A 21,420-nucleotide genomic window follows, 5' to 3' on the forward strand; every position below is an offset into this window, starting at 1 on the left:
TTACTTTCACTAATAGTTCCACTCTGATCTTCCTCCGAAGTATTTTCTGCAGCTAAGCAACAAAGCGCAGTCTCCTTCCTGTGTAAACGGTCATGTGACGCGTGTTCCTCCGTGTTAGTGCAGACGGAGAACGATGTATCCGTGTGGATGAAACCAGAGACAGGAGGGTCAAGAAGGACCTCCTGATAGTGATCTCTCTCTCTCTCTCACCTTGTCTCTCAACCTTGGCCTTGCCGATGGGAATGGTGAAGTCTTTGGACTGAGACTCCTCTGACATCTCGAAGGGAACGCCGTACATCAGCTCGTTCTCCAGGAACACCACTGCAACACACACACACACACACACACACACACACACACACACACAGGAGGTTAGACGTTCTGCATTCATATGTATGAAAATGGGAATGAATCACAAGATTTTTTGTGTATCTGAAGCGTTCTTGTCGCGTGTTGGAGTCTCACCGGGGTTGTCGTCTCTGATGGCTGATTTCAGGAGACCTTTGGCGTCTTCTGCGCTCCAGGGACTCACAACCTTCAGACCTGGACAGTGACCGTACCTGCAGACAGAAGACAGAACGACCACACTGACACCGGCGCTACCGTCTCCCACTGTTACGTCCACCTTGGGAGGATATCCAAACTACAGAAGCAAGTGGTAACAAAGCTACAATAAAGAACCTTGCACACAGTATTAAGAGTTATCAGGTGTCAGTGAACGCACCACGCAGCGAAGCACTGCGAGTGCTGAGCGGCGACGCCTGCCGACGCCCCGTTGGGTCCTCTGAAGACGATGGGCACCGACTGCTGCCCGGCGGACATGTAGCAGGTCTTCGCCGCGGAGTTGATGACCTGGTCGATGGCTTGCATGGAGAAGTTAAAGGTCATGAACTCACAGATGGGTCTCAGGCCGGCCTGCAGGGGGACGGAAGCTGAATATTAGAGAAATAACACGGACTAAAACTCCAAGCTACATCCAAGTCTTAGGTCTGGTCACTCTCAGGTCCGTACTCGGCCATCTTTTTGCTGTTCTGTATAATAATGAGAATGAAAGTTCGATCCCCGGCTCCTTCAGCTCGCATGTCCAAGTGTCCTTGGGCCTGGTATTGAACCTCAAATTGCTGTTGAAGGCTGTGTCATCATTGTTTGAGAGTGTGTGTCATCATCGTTGTGTGTGTGTGTGTGTGTGTGTGTGTGTGTGTGTGTGTGTGTGTGTGTGTGTGTCACAGATTAGATAACAGTCTGATGAGCAGGTGGCCTCTTGCGTGACGTGTTTATCCAGAGCCATAATGCTAATGTACTGTTAGGGATTCAGTGTTACGATGGGGACGAAAAGAAAACTCACCATGGCGGCTCCCACTGCGATGCCGGTAAAGCCCATCTGGGAGAGGGGGGGGGGGGGGGGAGGGGGAGAGAGAGAGAGAGAGAGAGAGAGAGAGAGAGAGAGAGAGAGATGTTAACCAGCTGTTCCTCTGAAGGAGTGTTTGGATCACATTAGTGGAGGTTCGAGAGTCTCACCTCTGTGATCGGAGTGTCGATGATGCGTTTGTCTCCGTACTTCTTCCACAGACCCCTGCTCACCTACACACACACACACACACACACACACACACACACACACACACACACACACACACACACACACTAACTTGGTGAGTAAAATGGTGGACATAACGATGGCTTTAAGAATCACAGTAATAAACCGTAGTTTTCCTCTAAAGAGACTCAAATAATCGCTGCATCGCTGAGTGAACGGGCTCAGCTGCTGGAATGTCCAAAGATAAGACGCTGAGTGCAAAACACAATTTGAAATTTCCTACAGCCCCTGTGTGTTCATGCCAGTTCTCTCCCGAATCCAGAGCGTCACTGAAATAAGGGGTTTTCGGGTTGGATTTGTCAATAAAAAAAAGTCCCTTATCTCAGTGAATGTTTTGTATTTTAGGAGGATGTGCGTCTCAAAGCCTCGGCTGTAGAGCAGTGACCACGTCGTTCTCTTTTTGGTTGCCTCTCACCTTGTAGGCTCCGTCGTACTGGGCCACCTCCTCGCCCAACAGGAACACCCGCTCGTCCCTCTCCAGCTCCTCGTCCATAGCCTGGTTCAAGGCATCACGGACCATCATCTAACAACAACAACAACAACAACAACAACAACAACAGTGAGCACAGACCCTCTACCATCAGAACCGAGCCTTTTGAAACAGATCAAAGCATCCTGTCAGAGAAGTCTACACACTGATTATTTACAGTTTGTACAGAATCAATTTAAAACCATCTGGAAAAAACGATTCAACAGAAAAATGCAAATTAAGTTGCAACGGCAGTAGTTTTTACTACAATATAAACATATCCTATGTTTGACTGGGAGAGCAATACTTGTCTTTTGTGCAGTTTTTATGTTACTTAACTTAAATATATTTGGCGTTTCGACTGCTGGATGGACAAAACAAAGCATTGTAAGCATCTACTTTAATCACTTCATTAAGGAATTAACGTAAGGAATTTTTTTGCAGAATGTTTAATATTAAAAAAAGAACATCCCAAACTACAGCCTCCAACCACCTTTCAAACAATCTTACTACTAGTGCCAACTATTGTTATAGTTAATCTATAACAATAGCTATATTGTTAATTATAAAATGACAAAATATTATTATAATATTTTAATATATATATATATAATATATAATTTATATATTACATATATAATATAAAATAAAATATTTTATAAAAGAAAATATGATATATTATATTTCATATATGCAATTCTATATAATTGTATATATTATATAAAATTATATTACATAATATAAAATAATTTCTATTTATATTAAAGCGATCAACCAAGCTTTAAACCGTAGTTGATTGAGATTGGGCTGTCACAGCAGCACAAGGACAGAGAGACGAGATGCATTGAGAACTGATGATGCGACATCTTTGCTCAGTGACAACAGTAGGAACCTTCACGCGTAACGCTGGAGGAGGTGAAGCCTGGTCCGACTGTGTAACACACTGACAATAACGACGGTCACCTGTCAGCAAAACAAAATATAAACCAACAACAGCTGGAGCGTTAGCTGGAGCTAAAGCTAGCATGCTAGCTGCTAGCACTGACCTGCGCAGCGGCCGGAGCGCTCTTGTGAAATCCCCGCGGTCCTAGAGCCGACACGGCATTCTGTTGAAAAAGAACAGAGAGACGCCATTAGTTACACTCATAATCGACAAATTCAGAGTAACCGTTTACCGAATAATAGTCATACCTTTCCTGAGCGGAGAAAGCATCTTACGGAGGCCGCCATGTTCAATCTGTCCTCTACCGGAGAGAAGGCGGAGACCACTACGTAGGTCAGGAAGTTTCAACCAATCAGGGCTGCAGTTCAGATGTCGAGCGGAAGCTGTCATAACTAAAGAGCCAATCACAACGGTTCAGCTGAGACGGAGGCGGGAGGAATGTCAAGAGTGGAAAAAAACATCCAAGGACACTGTTCCTGTCAAATGTATGGGAGACCAAGGATGCCATAAAAAAAATAAATGTTATAAATGACAAATATTAAAAAAAATACAGAACGGAATTGGTTTTTTTAAATTACAAGACACCACAAATTCATGGAAGCCAAATTCAGATGTATGTATTAGTTGCAGAGAGGGATGAGCTATTTTAATTTTTCCATAGACAAGAAATGTGTTTCCATCCAACAAAAAAAAAAATGGCAAAAAAGTTATTTTGCTTGGCCGGGGTGGAAACGTTAGAGTATCAATACAAGTAAAATGTGAGACAGTACAATAGACCAGACTGGAAAATACAGATACTTCAAGGCTGCATCATTTTTTTGGGGGATGGATAACCGGGGATACTAAAGATTGTTATGCAATTAAATGTTTGTTTGGATTCTAATTTTGACAGGTCTGAATGCATTTATTTCTTGTTCAACAATTTTTTTTGACTTTGCCTGAACCTGAGATATTGCTTCACTTTCCCCCCGTCCAAGTGGATCAATGACCCAACACAGTGGCCAAATATTGTATTTGATTGGATCACCGGCATCGTTAGGCTAAATGTTGTCTGTGAATAACCATCTTGTTGATTGCCAGCTGACTACACGTGTACGGCAGGGTGCGATTTGTAAAATAATCAGAGTGGGCGGATGTTTTTATTCTTTAAAAAGTTGCTGATACATTTTCTGTCAATCAACTAATTGATTAATTGACTGTTCGTTTCAGCTTGTATATACTGTTGGGTAATTTCATTTATAATTTTACAATATCTTAATGTGTTTTTTGTTGTTGTACACAAATCTTAATTTGTCTGCTAAAGTAACTAAAGCTGTCAAATATTTGTCATAATAATAAAGTACATTTTTTTCCCCTCTGAAATGTAGTGGAGTAGAAGTGTAAAGTGGCATGAAAAAAGTGGAGTCAAGTTTAGTACAACTTCACAGACTGAACTAGCTGTCAGTTACTTTCCTAGAGATCACAACAGTAAAAGGAACAAGTCAAGTATTTCTTGTTCAGTTACAATGAAGACAATTAAGTAAAGATTTGCATACTGGAGTGTGTCCTTTAAAACACATTCCGTGCAAACTATGATGTAAAGCAGTTGAACAAAGAATCTCACACAACGTGTTGTCACCTATAATTTAAAAGTTACGTTTTTCACACGCAAAAAAAACATTTCTTAAGGGTTGGGGGTTAAAGTAGTTCGAAAAAAACTCTCATTATAATGCATTGCTGGACAACAACGCCATGCTACGTCCTCAAAATGACCACAGACCCTGTCCTCTCTCAGAGTCAAACGATCACGGAGTCTTTGACGTTATATGTTGTTCTGGTGACCGTTACCCCGACCCAACACACATTCTCCTCTAAAGCGTGCATGTGACAAAACCTGTTGGGGAAGATGAAAATAGAAGACACAGAGGAATCTGTAAGTTACATAAGCCAAGACACACAGCGTTCACACAAAAAACACACAGTGAGTGAGAGAGAGAGGGCCGAGCAGAGAGACACACTGAGAGACACACAAAAAAAAAAAGACAAATCCAAAGAGACATCAGCCACGAACTTCATCTTCATCTCACTGAGGGTAAGTCAACCATCTCTTTTCTGCACATCCACAGGACTCTCCTTTTTTAAACGCACAGTACAGCCGACGGAAAACTTGAAACCACTTTTGGTCCAAACAGAGGGTTGAATTTGTAAAAGAAGAAGACACACTATCATGATATTAAAACAAAAAAAAAATGCACCATGGGGAGCTTTAATTGTGTGCAGCAAATACTGCAGACACAAACCAAACTGAGCGAGGTGGATGCCCAGATAACGAAACACTTCAAATCATTTTAGCATTCACAAATTAGGAAACAAGAGCATCACACGACTCAGGATTATCCTTTAGCCCAATGCCTCTTTATTAGTTATGCTAATATTAGTAATTGCTCTTGTAAATAATTCACATTTTAGGATTTCTATGCATTTGACAAACCCAAGTGGAGTTACTTTGACTAAATCCTTTTTCTTCTGTTTTACATGATTTTATTTAGCTGCCCGTAGTTCCTGTAATGTTTCACCAAAGCCCTCACAGATTTCACGTATTAGTTGGATTATTAGTTCTGTAATGAGCTTTCATATGTTACAGCTTCAGAAGTCAGACGATGGCTTTTGTAAACATTTGTTCAACGTAAATCCTACACATCACGTGAATACATCTTGAACAACATCAAATACATCTTAAACATTTCAAACAGTTCTGGTTATTCTGAAATATTTATTATTTATTTATATTTGCATATTCTAAGACTTATATATTAGAATATGATCTATTAACTATTATAGATTTAAAAAAATAAAATATTATTCACTACATACGTATATATATATATGGCTCCACTTCTTCTGATCTAAAACATAATGGGAAACGTACGATCAACTGGAAAAAGGGCTGTTAAATGCAGTGAAGTGAAAAAAATGCAAATTGCTCGCCATGTGCAGACTGAAGCTCCGCCTCAGGCAGCTTGAACGCTGTTTTATGCTGATGTGTCTCAAGAGAAAAAGAAAAAATGAAGAAGTGACAAAACAACGGTTGGATAATTAAGACCTGTTTGACAGCAGACCTGTTCGTATATACTTCTCATACTGTATCCAGTGTATCCATGCCGCATAATGTTTATTCCACATTTTATTTACTCTTTTTTTTTTGTTTTTATTCCGTATATCTACACATCATTGCTTTTTTGCTCTTTGTTGAGATGCTGAACTGCATTTCGTCGACCTGTACTCTGTGACAATAGACTTGATTTTAATCTAAAAGCACAGGTGTGATGTTGTTAGCTTAGCATAATGACATGTATTAGCTGCACAAGTTTTATTTTAAGTTAACATCCGTGGGAATGTTTACTCAAATCCTTTATTTGTATTGGGTTATTCATAAAACAAGTATTATCAAATTATACTGCTTTATTAAACAGTGTATAATGATATTATTTGATTATTATTACTGACGCTTCATGTGTAAGCCGCATTTCAATGATAGCAAATCAATGTGGAGCTAATTCTATCTTCTTAAAGGATGAGTTCAAGTCTGCCCTAAAGCAGGGTTTGCTTGCTGTAATAATTCCTCCTGAGCATACCGGCCCTAAAAGCATGTCCATTGTAGTGATCCTTGTTATTCTGTCTCCTTTCAGGTCTCTGACGGATCTCCGCCAACATGCTTCTCTTGCTGCTCCACCTGACTGCCGTCCTCCATCTTAGTACCTGTGGCTCCATGGAGCTTTGCCAGGGAGACAATCAGTAAAGCGAGCTTTTCTACCTCCTAAAAACATATATATATATATATATATATATATTTTTTTTTTTTTTCAAAAGTTCAAGGTGCCATGTTATGAGGAAGTAGTATGTCTCAATGCAACAGAATGAACTAAAAGTAAAAAGAAATGCGATTTGGAACGCAGCTTATATCTAAAACGTTAGATATAAACATTAGCTTGTCATTGTTGCCTTGTTAGCATACTGTTAGCATTTAGCTCTCCAAAGTACCGCCTCATAAAGCCGCTAGCTTGTAGACTCTCAGTGTTTGTTTCTGTAGAGATTTCACTATAAAAACATCCGTCTTTAGCCAATCTGTTCTCATGCTGACGGTGTTATTTTGTTTTTCACCTCCACCAGGTGCGCCTTGTGCACTGTGACCGGTCCCACCGTCATCGATATCCACGGCCAGGTGAACTCTGTCCAGGATCGCTGTGCGTACTCCCTGATGACGACCGCGTCGATCCCGGAGTTCCAGGTTCATGCAACATTCCGGGAGCGACGGCGTGAAGATGTTAGCTTTTTGGACCGGGTGATCCTGTTTCTGGAAAAACCAAACGTTCATATTAATCTGGAGCAAGGTGGGAAAGTTCAGGTGAGCTACCTAGTGCCACAGTTTGACAGTTGTAACAGGTTAGTACAGGATCAAATGATCAAATCAAATGTATTTCTGTAGCACATTCATACACATCTATACGGGATTTAATGATGAAAACCTTGCATCAGCGTTCTGCACTTACTGCAGCTGGAAAAAGACGGACTGCCTTCCATGTACAAGGAGTTACAGAAGTCGAGAGGTTTTACTTTTACTAAGACAGAGATTTAGCGGGAGGTAAAGCTGTGCATCGTCTGCAACACAAATAGAAAGAGGTGCTTCCTAATGAGGGGGCATATGCAGAGAGAAGAGAAGAGGCTCAGGAACAGCGCCCTGAGGGACCCCGCAGATTTTGGATCACAACCCATTGTTCAAGTCTGGTAATGCCATGTATTAGATGGTATATGGATTTGTACTTCTATAGCGCCTTTCTAGTCTTCCGACCATTAACACTACATGTCATCCGCCCATTCACACTGATGGCAGGGGCAACCATGCAAGGTGCCAACACCCACACATACAGCAGTTTTAAGTGTCTTGCCCAAGGACACATCAATAGGGACTGTAGGATCGACCGCCAATCTTCTGATTGGTATATATATATATATATATATATATATATATATATATATATATATATATATATATACACTTGAATAAGGTATCAATCTGACCTCCCCCTTTCTGCTGTGATGCAGCTGGGCAGCACACCGATGAAGCTCAACGCCACGGTTCAGTTGGTTCACGGTGTGGAGCTCTCTAAGGACCAGACCGGAGTGACCGCCAAGATGTCCCACTTGAACTACACAATGATTGTCTTCTTTGATGGCTACACTGCACAGATACACATTAAAGGTGCGGAACACTAGATGGATACATGTAGGGAATTCAGGTTGTGATTCAACATCTCTGAAAGCCACATCTTTTTCTGTGAATGGTTAGGTCCCCAGTTGAAGAAACAACACGGTCAATGGTAAATGAATCAGGGCCTTAAAGGGGCAATGTGTAAAATCTGACCATAATTTCAGTTCAAAGCGCTTTCAAGCACGAGTCCAACAGAACAGGCAGGAAACAGCAGGCAAGGACACGGTCAAACTGGTACGGATCTCCAAACACAAAAGAAGACAAACTGAAAGACATGACTATAAATACACAAGAACATAATAAGACAACAAAAGACAGGCAGGGCGACATGAGGGCTGGCTGAAGGCTGATTGGTGGGAGAAACAAAGGGAACAGAGGAAGGCTGACTAAACTAATACAACACAGGTGAAACTACAAACACAGGAAGTCAAACAAACACAGTACACAAGAGGCAGGATGCTTCAAAATAAAACAGGAAACAGACTAAACAAGAACCCAAGATTATGGCAGCTATAGGCCGAAGATTTTAGGAACGTTTCTCAGAGTTTTTTATGACTTTAAATTGATACTGTGTGAAAGCAGTAGTAGAGGTAAAATGCTGCCCCCTGTTGGTTAGGAGTGGGTGGCTAGGGATCACACAGTGCACCTTTAAAGCCCTGAAAACCTGGTTTCAAATTATAGGAATGTCTCTAAAACAAGATTGATGATTTTCAAGAAACAATTAAACTGCAGTCCGGAAGTCCGGAAAAAAAACATCTTGAGTTATCATTCATTTAAGAGTGCAACACTCAAAAAGCCTTCAACGTCCTGATGAAGATTAACTGAGCTTTTGTTGTCAGCCTTACTCATTTCCCCTCATTTGCATACTGATCACATACTCTCTCCTGATACTGGCCAGGACCGAGTGGACAAGCTCCACCTGTGGACGGTTTATGTGGCAACTCCAGCAGGCCTTTCAGTGAAGTGAAGCTGTCTGCTAACAGTGAAACCGGGTAAGACCTCCATCAAAACCTGCAGCCCTGCTGGTTATAAATTTCACATATAGTACACTGTCAAGGGCCTTGATGGGGTATTTGGGTGCTTTGTGTTTGTTTATGCTGTTTGCTGCCCCCTAGCTGTGAGACGAAGTATGAGGACACCACCAACAGCCCGATCAACTGCAACAAAACAACTGAACGGTGAGCAGAGATGCACCTGAGCACGCTCTTGCCGTACAAACACATGTCAGATGTGAGCACACATAAGCTCAGATACATCTTTTTAATTTGAGTTGATGATTTCATTATTCCATCTCCCACTTTCCTTCCCTGCCTCACGGGAACAGCTGTAATCTCCTGAAGGAGGCGCCGTTCACGGCCTGTCACAGCAGCGTCGACCCAGAGCCCTACGTAGCCGCCTGCGCCAACACTTTGTGCACATATCCTGCCATGGACGGTCTCAACTGTCAGTTCCTGGAGGCCTACGCCAGAGCCTGCAGCTTGCACAGCAGCGACTCACTGGACGGCTGGAGGTCAAAGGCCAACTGCTGTAAGACGGCCCTTCAATGTGTAGTTATGCAAGGAAGGGACGAGACGATTAAAATGGTCGGTTCACTTGGTGTTTAGATCAAGTTGCTGCTTGATCATGTAAATCATGTTTACCATCTAAGTTTAGCTTGTTAGCATGCTAACAGTTGCTAATTAGCTGTGAAAACAAAAGCTGAAGCTGATGCTATTGTTAGTTTTGCAGGTAAGATTTGACCTGATGATGTCGCTCAGTCAGTAGAATTCATCCTCTCAGGAAGATGAACGATCAATCAAAATCAGGTTTGTTGCCAAGTAGGATATATTTACTGAATGGGAAAACACAACCATAAAAAATACAACCATGAATATTTTTTGTTCAATTCCATATATATATATATATATATATATATATATATATATATATATATATATACACACACACACACACACACAGGGTATATATCAGTCTGGTTTGAAGTGGTGGACCGGCTTTGCCATCCATAGAGCTATGCAGCTAACATGGCTAAAATATTTTCTTTTATCTATCCATGCAAAAAAATGTGTTTTCTTAAATGGTAAATTCAGATTCACAAAAGTCACACAATGACTTGAATCTAACCCGTGGCTCTTTGCTGCCTGTCGACCCCTCTGTCGAAAAAGCAGTCTTTAATAACAGACTCCTGTGTTCTGAAAGGTTAAATTAGTGTTTTTGTTAATAGAGTCTGGTGGCTTTGAGTAGAGAGCTTAAGTTCCCCGTCGGAGATGTAATGCCCCGAAAATGTTTTAAATATAGCCTAGACTTCAACTGACTGTCTGCTGTATGGAACACAATGGACGTTGATAAGTACCTCTCACAACTCCACTTCAAACAATCCAAACTATCTCTTTAATTTGAGTTGCACCAGTTTCATGTGTTGTTCTGCTGGTTTTCTCTCAGCCTGTAACGTCTCTGTCTGTCTCTCTGTCTCTGTCTCTCTGTGTCTGTCTCTGTCTCTCTCTCTCTCTCTCTGTCTCTCTCTCTCTCTCTCTCTCTGAATGTGCGAGCTGAGAGCAGGTGGTGGTGGCAGAGCGTGTGCGTCGTAGTGTTTTCCTTGTTAATGTTATATTTTTCACATAGTTTAATAATCACAGTTTCACAGTAGTTTATAGTTTAGTGTTGGGGTATTTTGTGGGTTTATTTTATTTTTTTATTTTCTTTTCTCACCGGCGTCTGCCGGTAGCGTGGCGGACGCCATGGCTAGCATGTGCTACAAGCACCTCACCCGCAAGCACGGTGTTAAGGTGTGTGCCACGTTCCCCTGCAGCGTGGAGGACATCGGCCTCGCTGTGGGGGAAAAGGTCGGCCACGGCGGCGTCGTGTCGGCCGCACGTATGAACAGAGCCGTGGTTGTGTTCCTGGACCGGGTGGAGAAGGTGAACTCGGTGGTCGAGACGGGCATCACCGTAAACAGCTGTTTCGTGCAGGTACTGCCTTTATGCCAACCCGCCACCAAGGTTGTCCTCTCGAACGTCCCCCCCTTCATCACCGACGAGTTCCTCAGCAGAGAGCTGTCCAGACACGGGAAGGTGGCGTCCCCGATCCGCAGGATGTTGTCTGGGTGTAAGTCTCCATTGCTGAAGCACGTGGTGTCTCATCGTAGACAGCTCTATATGATACTGAACAACCGGAACGAGGAGCTCAACCTCCGTTTCGTTGTTAAAGTAGATGATTATGACTACACCATATACGCCACTTCAGCGGGCATGAAGTGCTTCGGTTGTGGAGAGGAGGGACACTCGGTGAGGGCCTGTCCGGAGCGGAGCGAGCCAGTTTGGTTTTTACTTTAATTTTATCCACCATGGATGTTTTTAAAGTGGGCCTTTCTAACGTCAATGGTGCCAGAGACGTCCGGAAGAGAACGTCTATCTATGAAACATCCAAAATGAAAAAGATAGACATTCTCTTCCTACAGGAGACACACAGTGATTTTAACAATGAGTCTGACTGGAGGAGGGAGTGGGAAGGGGAAGTCATCTTAAGCCACAACACCTCCCTTAGCGCAGGAGTGGGCTTCCTCTTCTCACAGGCTTTTAAACCCAACGCACTGGAGGTCCAGCATTTTATCGAGGGGAGGCTTCTTTTAGTCAAAGCTCGGTTCGACACATTTTCTGCTGTTTTTATCAACGTTTATGCTCCAACATCCGGCGCAGAGAGGAAGCAGTTTTTACTCAAAGTGAATGACGTTTTAAATGGTTGCTCCACGGAGGATTTTTTATTCCTGGGGGGGGATTTTAACTGCACAGAAGATGCAATTTTAGATCGTAATCACGCAGAGCCTCATCCGGCCTCTCAGCACGCCTTGAAGCAGCTGGTCCGCTCTCACGGCCTGGTGGACGTGTGGAGGAGGATGCACCCAGACTCCAGACAGTACACCTGGTCCCACCTCAGAGAGAGCAGGGTCTCCTCAGCCAGGTTAGATCGTATTTATTGTTTTAAGCATCATTTTAGCATTTTTAAGAGTTGTGCTATTATGCCTACTGGTTTTAGTGATCATTCTCTGGTTTTAGCTCATGTTCTTATCAGGAACATTTTACCCAGAAGTGCTTATTGGCATTTTAATTCTGTTTTAACATTTGATAAGAGTTTTAGAGAGGTTTTTATTTATTTTTGGGGTGCTTTTAGACAGAGGAAGGGTGAGTTTAGTAATCTTAGACAGTGGTGGGACCATGGTAAGACACAAATAAGACTACTGTGTCAACAGCACACTTTAAACGTCACACGGGATAGCACCAGATCTATGAAAGATCTGGAGACCGACATAGTGGAACTGGAACATTTAAGTGAGTCCACAGGAGATCGAGGTTATATTGAAAACCTCAAAGAGAAAAAAATGGCTTTAGCCGACCTGCTGGATAGTAAGGTGCAGGGCGCCCTGGTCAGGTCCCGGTTCCTGAACATCACAGAGATGGATGCTCCCTCTAGCTATTTCTTCAGTCTGGAGAAAAAGAACGGGCAGGGGAAAGTAATCCATGCGCTGCTGTCTGACACAGGGCAGGAACTGGCGGAACCAAGCCAGATACGAGGGCGAGCTGTGAGCTTTTATCAACAATTGTACTCCACAGAATACCAGGAAGAGCCAGCTCTCCTGGAGAGTTTCTGTGGAGGACTGCCCCAGGTCTCTGAAGAGGCCAACTCACAGCTCGAGGGCCCCCTCCAGATGCAGGAGCTGCTGACCGCCCTGCAAAGCATGCAGGGGCGGCGGGCTCCTGGCATTGATGGCCTTACAGTTGAATTTTATAAGGCCTACTGGGACATCCTCTGCGAGGATGTCTCTGAGGTTTTTAATGAGTGTCTGGCCTCTGGTTCCATGCCAGTGTCCTGCAGGAGGGCAGTCCTCACATTGCTGCCCAAAAAAGGAAATCTGCAGGACATCAAAAATTGGCGCCCTGTGTCCTTGCTCTGTGTGGATTACAAGCTCCTGTCCAAAGTATTGGCCTCCAGGCTGGGGAGAGTTATGGAGCAGGTTATCCACCGGGACCAGACCTACTGCGTCCCTGGCAGGTCCATGGTGGACAACGTCCACCTAATTCGAGATGTTTTGGATGTCTCTAGTTCATTAGGTGTAGACGCTGGTTTGATTTCCCTGGACCAGGAAAAGGCTTTTGATCGCGTTGAGCACAGCTTCTTGTGGAACGTGATGGAGAAGTTTGGGTTCAGCGCGGGCTTCGTAGCTAAGATCAAGGTGCTGTACAGGGATGTTGAGAGTGTGCTGAAAATCAACGGCAGTCTGAGTGCTCCTTTTAGAGTGTGTAGAGGGGTCCGGCAGGGCTGTGCTCTGTCTGGGATGCTCTACGCTCTCTCCCTTGAACCTCTCCTCCACAAGATACGCTCCAGCACTCAGGGTTTGTTTTATCCGGGTTTTAATAAAGAAATGATTTTATCTGCTTATGCAGACGATATTATATTTTTTATTAAAAACCAAAGTGAGGTCAACATTTTAGCAGGCATTATACAGGATTTTAGCTCAGCATCGGCAGCAAGGGTCAACTGGGGGAAGAGTGAGGCCCTCGCTGTCGGTGAGTGGCGCGGCGGTCTCCCAGTTCTCCCCCAAAACCTGGAATGGAAAAGAGGAGGTCTAAAGTACCTAGGGGTGTTTTTGGGAGCAGACCATATAGTGAAGAAGAACTGGGAGACCGTCACAGAAAAGGTCGAAGAAAAACTTAAAAAATGGAAATGGCTGCTACCCCAGATGTCGCTTAGAGGGAGAGTGCTGGTTTTAAACAACTTGGTAGCATCCCAGTTGTGGCACCGGTTAGCTTGTGTGGACCCCCCCTTAGGATTACTTGCGGAAATCCAGAGGAAGATGGTGGACTTCCTCTGGGGGGGTCTACACTGGGTGCCACAGGGGTGCTGTTTTTAGCCAGAGAGGAGGGGGGACAGGGCCTTGTCCACCTGGCCAGCCGGACTGCCACTTTTAGACTACAGTTTATTCAAAGGTACCTCACAGGCCCGGCAGATCTGGTGTGGAGAGATGTGGCCAGCAGCATCCTGAGGCGTGCCAATAACCTGGGGTTGGATGATGCTCTGTTTTTAACTGATCCTAAATTTTTAAAACTAACTATGTTGCCTCCTTTTTACCAGGGCGTCTTTAAGTCATGGGCCCTTTTTGACCAAAAAAGGTGCCCGAAAGCCAACTCTCTGCACTGGTTGTTGAGAGAACCACTGGTCAATGGAGCCAGGCTGGACGTCAGCAACCACACCACGCACGGCCTGACGGCGGCGCTGATCCAGTCTGGAACCTTGACCCTGCAGCAGCTGGTGGATGCAGCGGGGCCGGCACTGACCAACACCCAGGCCCTGGGTTCTCTGCTGGGGCTGCAGTCTCTCCGGGTGGCAAAGAGGATCCTGGAGCTCTGGTCCAGCAGGCTATCAAAGACAGAAAAAGACCTCCTGATGGGTGACCAGACCAGGACCAGCCCGGACGCTGCAGACCCCTACCCGGACATCATCCTGAGCCCAGGGCTGGGAGAAAAGACCGGCCCCCTTCTGAGAGTCATCCACGCAGAAAAACTAACAATAACGAAAGCGGACAAAGAGACTCTGTACCGCAACTGCGTGAAGTGCATCCACCAGGCCGGACTGAGCGGCAGACCTCCCACTGTGTGGACCAAGAGATGGGGACAGGACGGACCCGGCCCACAGTGGAGGATTTTATACAAAGCCCCCCTCAAAAAACGGACAGGTGACCTCCAGTGGAGAATCTTGCACGGTGCCGTCGCTTCCAACGCTGTTATTTCTGTTATTAATCCAACTGTTCTTAGCGGGTGTCCATTTTGCGGAGTACGTGAGACAATTTACCACGTTTTTACTGAGTGCAAGAGACTCACCGGTCTCTTCTCTCTTTTAACATCGGTTTTTACACGTTTTAACGTTGTTTTTACTGAGAGGATTTTTATCTTGGGAGCTGGCTACAACAAAAATTTTAAAATCAAGTGGCAGCTCCTCAACTTCCTCTCAGCCCAAGCCAAACTGGCCATTTACACCAGCAGAAAGAGGAAGGTGGAGCAGGGGGTGGGGCAGGAAGCGGCGGCAGTGTGGAAGACGAACCTCCGGTCAAGACTCCGGCTTGAGTTCGGATTTTATCGACAGGTCTCCGATCTCGAGTCTTTTAAAGAGCGTTGGTGTTTTAAAAACACACTGTGTGAGGTTCTTAACGACCAGCTGTCCTTTTCACACTTTTTACTTGACTGATGTATTTTAAAAACAAAAGAAAAGTTTTTTTATTTATTTTTGTATTTATTTACATTTGAGATGTCTTGTAACTGTAAAAATTTAAACAATATGTAAATAAAGTGTTTTTGTAAAAATCAAAAAAAATCTCTCTCTCTCTCTCTGTCTGTCTCTGTCTTTCTCTCTCTGTCTGTCTGTCTGTCTCTCTCTCTTTCTGTCTCTCTCTCTCTGTCTCTCTCTCTCTCTGTCTGTCTGTCTCTCTCTCTCTCTTTCTGTCTCTCTCTTTCTGTCTGTCTGTCTGTCTCTGTCTCTGTCTCTCTCTCTCTCTCTCTCTCTCTCTCTCTCTCTCTCTCTCTCTCTGCAGCTGCAGACCCTCAGGCCTTCTGTCAGGACCGGTTCTGCAGCGCTCACGAGTTCTGCGGTGAAGATAAGAGCGGTGACGGAACCCGTTGCCACTGTCGGGCCATATTTGCCTCCCCGTACAAATCTCAAAACACTTTGGGTAAGAAGGCCGTTGTGAATTCTAAATGTGAAGGTGAAAAGTTCTCTAGTTCAGAGAGCTATTATGACTGCTTTACTCTATACTTCTGAATGCTCTGTCGTACTTTTACGGTGTACGAAGTCCTCTTTACAAATAGATGGTGTTTTTGCATGAAGGGTTCGTTTGGAACGATTCTACCAGTCTGACGATAGAAAGGGCAGATCTGATCAACAGTTGAATAATAATAGAAGAAAACACCAGTCATCGGTAAAAGAAACTAGAAGCGGAACATCAGAATGTGTGCAGATTTAAATAGGAACAAGTTAACAGGCAACGTGTCGCTTTAGCAAAGCTCTTCTTCAAACTTCACAGTAGACATAGAAAGCACTGAGTAGAGGACCAAAAGACAAACGGAACACTCACAATATTTACAGCTCATTTGCACCCTTGGGATTCAATAATGATCGAGGGTCAATGGTTCCAACAGTATTCTCCCCGTTCATATAACACTGTGGGGACATCGACGACGGAAGTCATTTAATTTGTCTTCTTTTGGGGCCAAAACTATTTCAAAATGTAAAGAAAACATTCAACCTCAGTTAAAATAGCCATGATTGACGGAAGGAAGAAAAACAGCTGATTCCAAACTGTGTTTGTTTTCATTTCTGCCGTGTGTCCTGGCGTTCAGGCGACGCGGTGGTCTGTAATAAGACCTCTCGGTCGGTTACTCTGGTTGGTTGTCTCCTGGAGGACAAAGGCATCAGCCTCTCTGACATACACCTCTACGACAATACCTGCCAAGGCGAGATGGACAACGTGACCCACATGATCACCTTTGGCTTCGACATCAAGACCAACCCCTGTGGGACGATGATCAGGGTAAGCGGCCGGTCCTCTGTCCTCTGTGAAGGTCTTAATAAGAAAACCATCAAATATATCAAACAAGAAGCTAAAGTTTTCCTGAACTCATTTGGGTTTTTCTCCAGTAACAATGTCTGACTTCCTGTGAACTTGCAGATGAACAACAACAGCGAAGTTATCAACAGTAATGCCGTCATAGTGGACACCACCAAAGAGGAATTGATGGACTTCACATGTCCCTTTCTTGTTCCAGATTTTAGCATCGATTTTTCAGTGAACATCAAAGTCAAAAGTGGCTCCGGCAGGTGTGTGTACTGGGTTCAACAAGACAAAAAAAAAAATGTGGCAGATGGTTTTTCAAAATCATACTAAAGTTGAGTGAACGTAGGAAGGAAAGAATCACTTTCCACCACCGGATCTAGAGGCGTAAAGGTTTCAGTAGCTTGTTTGTACAAGATGTGTGTTTGTTCTGCAGCAATTCGGTGGCGTATGTCACATCCGGAGTTTGGAACTACACTCTGACCATGAACGCCTACACCGACGCCGGCCGCACTCAGGCCGTGAAACCCGACGACCAGCTCCACCTGAACCAGAAGGTCTGGTTTGAGCTGAAGGCGTACGGCCTGGATCAAACAACGGTTGCTTTGGTGACTCACTCCTGCTTCGCAACCAACGAACCATCACCCAATTCGAATCTGACTTACAGCATCATCATAAATAGGTGAGAGACACGTGCGCGCACACACACACACACACACACACACACACACACACACACACACACACACACACACACACACACACACACACACACACACACACACACACACACACACACACACTGAAAGGACTGAGGTTTCATGGGAGGATTCAGTTCTGATAAACGACTTGTGTGTGTTTCTGGTGCAGCTGTCCGAATCCTGCTGACAAAACCGTGACGATGGAGAACAACGGCGAGGGAACATCCAACTACTTCTCCTTCAACATGTTTCAGTTCTCCGGGAAGAATGGAGACGTCTACCTGCACTGCAGACTGAACCTGTGTGAGAAAACCATCTCCTCCTGCGCCCCGGTACGTTCCCAAAAACACTCACACAGACACAAATACATGCAAGCTCCTTTAAAACCGGTGTCTTAAAAGCTGCATTCTCTCTAGTGTCCACCAGGGGGCGACCCCTCTGGTTGTATAGAAGTCTAGTCTAAAATGACTCTACTTCTCTCTTGATTTATTCCCTCAGTAAACATTGTAAACATGAGTTTATGGTCTCAATCTCTAGTTTCCAGTCTTCTTCAATACAGCATGATGTTCATTTAGTACATTATAAAGCAGGGTATGATTTAGGGCGGGCTTACTATGACTGACAGGTCGCTGCTGCTACCAGAATCGTATACACCAGGGGTCACTAATAGGCGGACCGCGGTCCGGATCCGGACCCAGACGCCGTTGTATCCGGACCCTGGACCTAAAACCGATAGATAATTGAGAATTATTACATTTTGACGGAGCGCCTATATTTTAACCGACGCAGCTTTTCTAGCCTTTACGGTACTCGGTCAGTAGTCCAGGAAACAAACCGACCAATTACATGCGTTGTAAATCACATCACGTGATGCAGCTCAGCCTCTTATTGGTTAATTCTTCCCACGGACAGTTTAAAACCAGTATGTCTCATATGTTCAGAGACCGTGACGATTATTAAGAGGAAATGGTGCATAGTTACATAGTCTCTCTGAGTGACACCTTGAGATGGTCTGCTATTAAAGGTGAAATGATTTTGGAACTATGCACCATTTCCTCAAAAATCTAATCTGAAATTAGACAAATTGTCTCATGAATGTGATTTGAAGTTAGCTCATGCATGCGATTTTGAAGGGCTTTTATTTTGACATGCTACATCAGAATGTCCTGGTTCTCTCTGAGTGACACCTTGAGATGCTCTGCTATCAACCTGAGGGGAAATGATTTTGTAACTATGCACCATTTCTTCTTAAGATGCAAATTCTTTAATCCAGCTCTTATTTTACTTGAAATGAGAATAACATTTATTCTTGTGTTTCTATGTATTATGAATTATAATTTTAATTGAATACCCCTGGTATACACCGTCTCTACGTCACTCCTCCGAATTCCAAATACGGTAACTTCTGTTCATCTGTTGCGAAAAAATACAATATGGCGACGGCTGTAATCCAAGATGGTGACGGCGAAATCGACGAACTCGAGGCTTCAAAACGGCAGTCCACAAAAACCAATGGGTGACGTCACGATGACGACGTCCACTTCTTATATACAGTCTACGGACGTAACTGATGCTATTGCAGCAGCTACACTAACGTCTTCAGGGGCCGCCCCGATATTGCGAGAATCTAGCTGCTGTGCGAGCTTGTGCAGAACCTGCAGCTGCAGAGACCTTCCCGCCCTTTCAAAACACAGAAGTTTGATTGGACAACAGAGTCGGGAGATCGCCTCACAACGACAACCATCTTGTTACTTCCAGGCACAGGAGCTCCTCCTCATCCTCCATCTTTTTTGTTGTTGTGTTGTGCCAAACTTATATGGAACTATTGAATCACGCCGATCCCATAAAACAAAGACGGCCTGACAAAGGATTTTAAAAATTTGGATCCAAATCCCAAAAAATGTTTGCCCTCAATCTCTTTCTCTGTCTTTAACTTTAACCAAGATCTGCAGCAAGAATGCCAGGAGACGGAGATCTACGGCGTCTAATTACAAAGATGAAGACCCAACCATCGTCATCATGGCCTGGAGCTCTTAGGTAAGTGAAAGTAAAATCACTTCTTAAAACACATTTTTACAGACTGGCTTTTATGTGACATCATTGTTTTTCTGTTTTATATTTTATTTAACTAATTTTTTTAATTTTTTTTTAATTTATTTGTTTATTTTTATTGTATCTACTGTCTCACTGAGTTTCCTGTTAATATTATTGCCTTGCTTTTGCTACTTTGTCTGTCAAAGCACTTTGTAAACTCTGTTTTTAAAGGTGCTCTATAAATAAAGTTATTATTATTAACGGTTGCATTCAAGTAGGGTATCAGAAGTATCAGGAACGGTTGTTTTTTTTGCAATAATCCGGAGTCCAATGGAAGAATCCCATTGGCTTTTTGTCAAGAGAACCTAGGTCGGCCTACAATAATACGTCATCCTGTCGTGGCAAAAGCACCACCATTATGTTGTGGCTGATATGAAGAGAAGAGACGAATACGTAGCAACCAGCAGGACTGTTTAATGCACACAATGGCAATTCATAACAAATCCAAAGCATTAGTTCTTACAGCTTACTCTTATAGTCTAAAGTCAGCCCCTTATGTCACTTTCCACCAATCAAAAACCAGTCGATTGAACCACAAACACAGCACACCTGGTCTCCTCACTATGTCGCGCTCTCATGTCCTCGTCTGGGTCAAGATAACACTTTGGGCAGAACACACGATACATGAACGGGAAATGTTTGGAATCAATCGGAATGATATATTCCAATTTGTCCGGCGCAAACTTTATCACTTTCTCGGAATGCTCTTATGAAACCAAGTGTGCTAAATTCACCATAACAAGTTATATGAGGATTTTCTTCAACAAACCCTGCAGCCTTCTTATCTAAAGCAAGGTGGTTCAGGACAAACCAGAACCACATCTGTCTGTCCCCCCCCTCCTTACTGTGAATGTAGCACATCAGGTCCTTCACACGGTTTACCTTCTCAATCTGTGAGACGAGACGTTTCGCTGCCGTGATAACGCTCCAGGGTTGTCTCTCCTCAGGTTTGTAATGGTGACTCGGACCGGTCCACAAGGCGTGAACCTCCAGAACGATTCCCGATTGAAGAGTCTGGATGCCTGAACGCCTTCGACTTTCTGCACATCATCTCCTGGCGAAGATTAGCGGAGTCGTGAGCGCCGTGAAGCCGTGTGGTTCATTTGAGACGATCACCAACATTCCTGAGCTGATCTTTTGACGGAGAGTCCCTGAGCAGAATGTCTCGGTGTTCTTTCCTCCGCGATTTAAAACTTTTTACTTTTTACACTCCCTCTAGGAACTCACAGTTTTGTCATACTTATTGTGGCCTAATGTATTTACATCTGATTCTCTATTATTTCGTAAGCACTTCTCTAACAGGATGTCGAGGACTAGACTAAAATTGTAAACTCTGAAACATAATGAAGATTTGTTTTTATTTGCATTCTGCGATAACAAGATGGTGATTTCCTGGAGGGATTGATTCTATAATTCATACTTTAACTCAAACTTTACTATACAGTCCAACCTTATAAAAAAAGAACATATTAAGGGTACATCTCATTTGCTTTCTTTCCAAAAGTGAGATGAGAAAGTTCATAAAGTATGGACCTGGAGTCATGACATAGTTAGCTTAGCTTAGCATAAAGACTGGAATCAGGGGGTGAGTGTCGTTCTTGGCTGCGTCGAGGAGGACGAGGAGTGAGAATACGATGGTTTTATTCGATGGAGGTGGCTAGCTGGTCGTCCCTAATCATATTTGCATGGATAGATGAATGTACCAACCCCCCCCAAGCGCAGCATTACATAAAAAAATTGTTTAACCTGCACACAAACTTTGTGGGTTTACT

General features: G+C 43.8%; 2 protein-coding genes across 2 annotated transcripts in view; one reads left to right on the forward strand and one right to left on the reverse strand.

Annotated features, from left to right (window-relative positions):
- The window catches only part of pdhb (pyruvate dehydrogenase E1 subunit beta), a 4,768-nt gene extending 1,402 nt beyond the window's left edge, over positions 1–3,366 (reverse strand). Inside the window, exons 1-8 of the mRNA XM_068722218.1 lie at positions 3,258–3,366; positions 3,113–3,172; positions 2,013–2,120; positions 1,519–1,581; positions 1,346–1,381; positions 725–915; positions 466–560; positions 211–321 (exon numbers count right to left, since the gene is read on the reverse strand). Of these exons, the coding sequence (XP_068578319.1) occupies positions 211–321; positions 466–560; positions 725–915; positions 1,346–1,381; positions 1,519–1,581; positions 2,013–2,120; positions 3,113–3,172; positions 3,258–3,296 (703 nt within the window). The 5' untranslated portion in view covers positions 3,297–3,366. The remainder of the gene's footprint in view (positions 1–210; positions 322–465; positions 561–724; positions 916–1,345; positions 1,382–1,518; positions 1,582–2,012; positions 2,121–3,112; positions 3,173–3,257) is intronic.
- A 3,334-nt stretch (positions 3,367–6,700) lies between these two features.
- LOC137880568 (uncharacterized) lies at positions 6,701–19,625 on the forward strand. The gene is made up of 12 exons (XM_068721983.1): positions 6,701–6,783; positions 7,159–7,393; positions 8,092–8,248; positions 9,156–9,249; positions 9,373–9,435; positions 9,582–9,784; positions 15,843–15,974; positions 16,642–16,832; positions 16,971–17,119; positions 17,290–17,535; positions 17,724–17,886; positions 19,499–19,625. The coding sequence occupies exons 1-12, from the start codon at positions 6,701–6,703 to the stop codon at positions 19,589–19,591; spliced, it is 1,809 nt and encodes a 602-aa protein (XP_068578084.1). The 3' UTR covers positions 19,592–19,625.
- Positions 19,626–21,420: the final 1,795 nt, after the last annotated feature.

This window comes from Cebidichthys violaceus, unplaced genomic scaffold (assembly GCF_023349555.1).
Source record: "Cebidichthys violaceus isolate CVI_PGR_0920_01 unplaced genomic scaffold, fCebVio1.0.p SCAF_29, whole genome shotgun sequence".
Classification (NCBI taxonomy): domain Eukaryota; kingdom Metazoa; phylum Chordata; class Actinopteri; order Perciformes; family Stichaeidae; genus Cebidichthys; species Cebidichthys violaceus.